This window comes from Anabrus simplex, chromosome 6, assembly GCF_040414725.1.
Source record: "Anabrus simplex isolate iqAnaSimp1 chromosome 6, ASM4041472v1, whole genome shotgun sequence".
In the NCBI taxonomy this organism is placed as follows: Eukaryota; Metazoa; Arthropoda; class Insecta; order Orthoptera; family Tettigoniidae; genus Anabrus; species Anabrus simplex.
Genome location: NC_090270.1, coordinates 22,248,635 through 22,256,038, shown reverse-complemented (window position 1 = coordinate 22,256,038; position 7,404 = coordinate 22,248,635). Strand labels below are relative to the sequence as shown.

The following is a 7,404-nucleotide window of genomic DNA, read 5'->3' as shown; positions in this document are numbered from 1 at the left end:
ATACATTAGTAATCCTTACGTCGTAATTCTATGATTGTTTTTTGTTTTATTTTGTACTGCGTTTCCAAATTACTTTGTTGAATAAATAATTTTGTTTTTATATTTTAAAATTATCTTCCACTTATTTGTTCCGAGATGATGGTTACCTCTTTGTACTTCCTCTTAAAACAATAATCATCACCACTACCTCCGCATCACAACTGTTATTATATGATGGCCTATCAAGCACGATGTTTTGTAAAAGGGACAAAGTCTCTCATCCCCCTGTGGGTGGGGGCGGTAGAATAACACCCACGGTATCCCCTGCCTGTCGTAAGAAGCGACTAAAAGGGGCCCCAGGGGCTCTGAACTTTGGAGCGTGGGTTGGCTACCACGGGGCCCTCAGCTGAGTCCTGGCATTGCTTCCACATACTTGTGCCTGGCTCCTCACTTTCATCTATCCTATCCGACCTCCCTTGGTCAACTCTTGTTCTTTTCCGACCCCGACGCTATTAGGTTTGCGAGGGCTAGGGAGTCTTTCATTTTCACGCCCTTCATGGCCCTTGTCTTCCTTTGGCCGATACCTTCATTTTTCGAAGTGTCGGACCCCTTCCTTTTTTCTCTCTGATTAGTGTTATATAGAGGATGGTTGCCTAGTTGTACTTCCTCTTAAGACAATAATCACCACCACCACCACCACAAAGTCTCTCACAGTGCAATGACATATATTATAAATGGCAACCAACATGCTTGCAGTAAGGTTAAAAAGTATAGAAAAAGAAATACATCTATTAATTTAAATAGAAACAATTTATTGCACAAGCAGGTACACCGTTCATAAAAAATGAAGGAATATAGCACATATATTTGGCAGCACAAGTGCACGATAGAAAAATAGTTGTATTTTTGACCAACTGGTATGTGATGTCACAAAATTATAGTCAGTTATTATTTTCTTCAAGGTCTGACTGGGTAAATTCCCAGGTAACCCAAGAGTACCGAATTTCCAGGCCCTGACAAAGTCGCACCAATTTCCAGAATTCGCCCTTGTATATTCAGCAAGTAGTGCCTGAAACAAAGAGATCATTTTGAATTTGAGTCTCTTTTGCAAGTTGTGCATTTTAATAGAGGACAGATTAGAGCTAGCTTTACCACATGCCAGAACACTAGTTATGGCCACACTATATATAAAAAAAAAAAAAACTGGATCACTTACGAAGCCAGAACAGTACCCAGCACACTCATCCAAATGGAATATACAGTATAACCCTGATTTTGCATGACCTCGACTTAGCTTTAACACGCAATTAACGGAAGAAATTTCAAGTTGTGAAAATTATTTCGTAAGAGCAATGCAATATTATATCCATTTAACGTAATTCACAATAGGGTAAAACCCCCATTTAGTATTAATGAAATGTTAAATTTCTTAAATATTTATTTCTATTTGTTTTGGTTATGGGACATTTAGAACCTAGAAAAAAAGACGTCATGATATTCAAGGCAGAAGAGGAATTTAGAGCGCAGGCACTTAGGACCAAAGTGAGATGTTGGACTCATATATCCGCCTGTGAGGGAGGGGGAGGGGTAGAATAACACCCACGGTATCCCCTGCCTGTCGTAAGAGGCGACTAAAAGGGGCCCTCAGCTGAGTACTGGCATTGCTTCCACTTACTTGTGCCAGGCTCCTCACTTTCACCTATCGTTATCGACCTTGGTCAACTCTGGTTCTTTTCTGACCCCGACGCTATTAGGTTTCCAAGGGCTAGTAATTACAATAATTGAAATTATTAGGGGTCCTCCTATTCAACCCCCTGTGGGTGGGGGCGGTAGAATAACACCCACGGTATCTCCTGCCTGTCGTAAGAGGCGACTAAAAGGGGCCCCAGGGGCTCTGAACTTTGGAGCGTGGGTTGGCGACCACGGGGCCCTTAGCTGAGTCCTGGCATTGCTTCCACTTACTTGTGCCAGGCTCCTCACTTTCATCTATCCTATCCGACCTCCCTTGGTCAACTCTTGTTCTTTTCCGACCCCGACGCTATTAGGTTTGCGAGGGCTAGGGAGTCTTTCATTTTCACGCCCTTCGTGGCCCTTGTCTTTCTTTGTCCGATATCTTCATTTTTCGAAGTGTCGGTTCCCTTCCATTTTTCATTCTGATTAGTGTTATATAGAGGATGGCTGTACTTCCTCTTAAAACAATAATCACCACCACCACCACTCCTCCTATTCAATCCCCCTGTGGGTGGGGGCGGTAGAATAACACCCACGGTATCCCCTGCCTGTCGTAAGAGGCGACTAAAGGGGGCCCCAGGGGCTCTGAACTTTGGAGCGTGGGTTGGCGACCATGGGGCCCTTAGCTGAGTCCTGGCATTGCTTCCACTTACTTGTGCCAGGCTCCTCACTTTCATCTATCCTATCCGACCTCCCTTGGTCAACTCTTGTTCTTTTCCGACCCCGACGCTATTAGGTTTGCGAGGGCTAGGGAGTCTTTCATTTTCACGCCCTTCGTGGCCCTTATCTTCCTATGGCCGATATCTTCATATTTCGAAGTGTCGGATCCCTTCCATTTTTCCCTCTGATTAGTGTTAAATAGAGGATGGTTGCCTAGTTGTACTTCCTCTTAAAACTTGCCCCAGGGGCTCTGAACTTTGGAGCGTGGGTTGGCGACCACGGGGCCCTCAGCTGAGTCCTGGCATTGCTTCCACTTACTTGTGCCAGGCTCCTCACTTTCATCTATCCTATCCGACCTCACTTGGTCAACTCTTGTTCTTTTCCGACCCCGACGCTATTAGGTTTGCGAGGGCTAGGGAGTCTTTCATTTTCACGCCCTTCGTGGCCCTTGTCTTCCTTTGGCCGATATCTTCATTTTTCGAAGTGTCGGATCCCTTCCATTTTTCCCTCTGATTAGTGTTATATAGAGGATGGTTGCCTAGTTGTACTTCCTCTTAAAACAATAATCACCACCACCATCACCACCTCTTAAAACAATAATCACCACCACCACCTCCTATTCAATGCAAAGACATTCATTACTGTGAATTGATCACATGTCGTTCACATGAGGTACTAGTTTCGGCACTGAACTCGTGCCATCATCAGCCAACGAGTCAAATCAGGCAAACACAAACAACTTTAAAACAATTTAATACACCTGCATAGATGAATATTAAATAAAAATATATGGTGCATGATGATATTGCACTTTAGTATAAAATTATTTTAATAATGATGATGACTCTGTTGTTTTATACACATGGTGGTTAGTCAGCTTATATACGTCTTTAGTTCTTTAATCTTGTTGAAAACATGCTGCAGAGTTTTAATGTCACGTGAACTTGACACTTTGTTTGATCTATGGTTTGGTTCTGAAAGAATAAACGTTCATGTGATGGACTTGGTTAGACCCAAAGGATTAAATTCTCACTTCAGTATGGGGTTTTGGAACCTTGGGCAGCCTGTTAGATCAGCAGACAGAGCTGGAGTCTAACTGCACTGAGTCTGCTGATCTAACAGGCTGCTCAAGATTCCAAAACCCCATACTGAAGTGAAAATTAATCCTTTGGGTCTAACCAAGTCCATCACATGAACGTTTATTCTTTCGGAACCAAACCATAGAAAATCAAATAATAATATTAGATTAAAAATTCCACCTGTTCAATACATAAGTGTATTTTATTTAAATTTAAGATATACTTCTTAAGATATTACATACAGGGACATGTTTCATCCTCCTGTGGGTGGGGGCGGTAGAATAGCACCCACGGTATCCTCTGCCTGTCGTAAGAGGCGACTAAAAGGGGCCGCAGGGGCTCTGAACTTTGGAGCGTGGGCTGGCGACCACGGGGCCCTCAGCTGAGTCCCGGCATTGCTTCCACTTACTTGTGCCAGGCTCCTCACTTTAATCTATCCTATCCGACCTCCCTTGGTCAACTCTTGTTCTTTTTCGATCCCGACGCTATTAGGTTTGCCAGGGCTAGGGAGTCTTTCGTTTTCACGCCCTTCATGGCCCTTGCCGATATCTTCATTTTTCGAAGTGTCCGATCCCTTCCATTTTTCCCTCTGATTAGTGTTATATAGAGGATGGTTGCCTAGTTGTACTTCCGCTTAAAACAATAATCACCACCAATACCCCAACACGGCGGGGGGAAAGACTTCCCCAAATAGGGCTGGAAATTCCAGCCCTCCTTCCAATGCCCAGATTACAGAGGAGGAGAAAGGGAAGCCACAGAGCTCCCGTAAGAAACCCCCTCTAGGGACACCATGACCTTGAAGTCGGTGTGGGGGCTTGTGTGCTTGTTGATCCCGAGGGCTGTGCCAGCTCAGGGTTACCCATGCTGGATAGGCCTCGGTGTAGGGCCAGACTAACAAGGTGTCCCACGAGTTGATTGAGAGGTGTCTTGTGCTCTTTATTCTTCATTACTATTTCTACCCTTCTATTCTCACCATCTTCAATTTCATTCCTCTTCCTGTCTGGCCACCCTCTCTGCCTCGGGTAGATTAGGTTAGAGATTAGAAAAAAGCAAAAAAAATAAATTAAAAATACGTTAGTACGGAGGTTTTATCCTCCCCCAATCACAAGTTTCGGGTCGTGGCGAGGTGATGCATGGCTACTGGGAGAGTAGTTCCAAGCGACCCCCTCCAGATACCGGGCGCCCTTTGGAGTATATAGCCTTGCCTCCGGTAAATCTCCTTGGCTCTGCCGGAGGTCGACCTCGTATTTCCGTGAGTACTCGTGGGACAAAAGACGGAACCTCTTTCTCTTCCTTCTTTTACAAAGGGTGGCACCTTTCAAAAAACAGCGTCAAATATTGCTAAGAAACGTAAGCGGTATACTCCAGTTCCTGTAGACTACATGAGTGACGAACGTCTTCCTCGATTCCTGGTTGCTTCCAGGGTCGATGGTAAAAGTTCCCTTGACGAATGTCCTTTTATGATAAGCAATTCCATCGAAGAAATTGTTGCTGGTGAAGTCGACGAGATGCGCAAGCTCCGAGATGGATCCGTACTTATCAAGACATCTACGGCTGAACAGTCCAGACGGCTACTTAAAGCAAAGTTATTCGGTAAGGTAGAGGTGAAAATCGAGTAGCACCAAACCCTTAACTCTTGCAAGGGAGTTATATTCCACAGGGATTTGGTTAAGTCTTCCGATGATACGATGATCCGGTACCTAGCACGTCGGGGTGTAACCGACGTGAAGAGGTTGAAGAGGCGTGTGGGTGATAAGCTACTCGATACGGGTGCTTTCATCCTTACCTTCGACGCTGAGACCATACCTGAACGAATAAAGGTAGCAATGTATCGCCTGACTGTTCGTCCGTACATTCCGGCACCAATGAGGTGTTATAACTGTCAAAGGTTTGGCCACACCTCATTGCGATGTACAGGTTCGACGACCTGCAAAATGTGTGGGAAGTGCGAGCATGCTGGGGTTGAATGCACACCACCACCTGTGTGCGTCAACTGCCCGGGTACGCATGCTCCAATCTCCAAGGAGTGCCCCACATTCAAGCGGGAGAAGAAGATCCAGGAGATAAAAACGCTGGATAAGCTATCTTATCCAGACGCCCGGAGGAAGTTCAAATCCATGGCTGCTCCGGAGTTCTCCATCTCATTCGCGGAAAAGGTCACAAACGTACGGATCACTCCACAGAGTTATGTACAGAACACCGCTATTGAAAATGCATTGAAAAGTCAAAGCCAGCAACAAAATTCAGTAAGTAAAGAAACTGGAGTTTCACCATGTGAAGCACCGAAAAGAGCTTTACTGTCGACGTTGCCTGGGAAGGGCCCTTCCCAGGAACGTTCGGCTGGGAAGTCCTCCCCCAACAGGGCGGGGGGAAAGACTTCCCCAAATAGGGCTGGAAAGTCCAACCCTCCTTCCACTGCCCAGATCATAAAGGAGGAGAAGGTGAAGCCACAGAGCTCCCTTAAAAAATTGGAGAAGAAGCCTTCTCCAACTCAGTCGGGGTCCACAGGATCACCGAAGAAATCCGGCAAGCCATCTGCCGGCTCTCCTCCCAAAAAGAGAGAAACGGTGGGCAAGAGCGAGAGGCCCCGACGCCCTCTTGTTCGATCACTTTCTGGAGAACCTAGTTCTCCCAGAAAGAAGGCCCACTGTTCCAGACCAATGAGATCACCGTCCGCGGAGGGTCCAGTCACTGCGCCTCCTTCTTCTGAGGAGACAATGGAGACTGAACCACTCATTGTCGTGGATGGTGACGACAATACCGACAACAACGGCGGAAAATGGCAGGTAGTTGACAAAAAGAAGGGCAAGCAATTGTCCTAATTTCGCAACACTACCAATCCACACAATGGCACTATTGCAGTGGAACTGCAGTAGTTACCACTGTCGCCTAGCTGAGTTACGTCAACTGATATCCGTCTATGCGGCCGCCATAGTCTGTCTACAGGAATCTCGTTTGAGACCTGGACACGACACGACTATGAGAGGATATCGTCTTTATTCCAAAGACAGAGTAGCTGTGGATGGCGCGGCAACTGGGGGCGTTTGTACCCTAGTTCGCTCCGACATCTTCATCCCCCTGTGGGTGGGGGCGGTAGAATAACACCCACGGTATCCCCTGCCTGTCGTAAGAGGCGACTAAAAGGGGCCCCAGGGGCTCTGAACTATGGAGCGTGGGTTGGCGACCACGTGGCCCTCAGCTGAGTCCTGGCAATGCTTCCACATACTTGTGCCTGGCTCCTCACTTTTATCTATCCTATCCGACCTCCCTTGGTCAACTCTTGTTCTTTTCCGACCCCGACGCTATTAGGTTTGCGAGGGCTAGGGAGTCTTTCATTTTCACGCCCTTCGTGGCCCTTGTCTTCCTTTGGCCGATAACTTCATTTTTCGAAGTGTCGGACCCCTTCCTTTTTTCTCTCTGATTAGTGTTATATAGAGGATGATTGCCTAGTTGTACTTCCTCTTAAAACAATAATCACCACCACCACCACCGACATCTTCAGCGAAGAAGTACCGCTCCGTACTCAGCTAGATGCAGTTGCAGTTCGCACTCCGTTGCCAGTAATGACAACGGTTTGCAACGTGTACTTTCCACCGGATTATAACCTTGATATGCATGCACTACAAGATTTGATCGCTCAGTTGCCTCCTCCTTCCCCCCCCCCCCCTGTGGGTGGGGGCGGTAAAATAACACCCACGGTATCCCCTACCTGTCGTAAGAGGCGACTGAAAGGGGCCCCAGGGGCTCTGAAATATGGAGCGTGGGTTGGCGACCACGGGGCCCTCAGCTGAGTCCTGGCATTTCTTCCACTTACTTGTGCCAGGCTCCTCAATTTCATCTATCCTATCCGACCTCCCTTGGTCAACTCTTGTTCTTTTCCGACCCCGACGCTATTAGGTTTGCGAGGGCTAGGGAGTCTTTCATTTTCATGCCCTTCGTGGCCCTTTTCTTCCTT

General features: G+C 46.8%; 1 protein-coding gene across 2 annotated transcripts in view; it reads right to left on the bottom strand.

Annotated features, from left to right (window-relative positions):
- Nucleotides 1-770: 770 nt before the first annotated feature.
- ENGase (Endo-beta-N-acetylglucosaminidase) overlaps nt 771-7,404 on the bottom strand; it is a 203,048-nt gene continuing 196,414 nt past the window's right edge. For both annotated transcript variants that reach the window (XM_067149703.2, XM_067149704.2), the window contains exon 9: nt 771-1,048. In XM_067149703.2, coding sequence (XP_067005804.2) covers nt 937-1,048 — 112 coding nt within the window. In that variant the 3' untranslated portion in view covers nt 771-936. The remainder of the gene's footprint in view (nt 1,049-7,404) is intronic.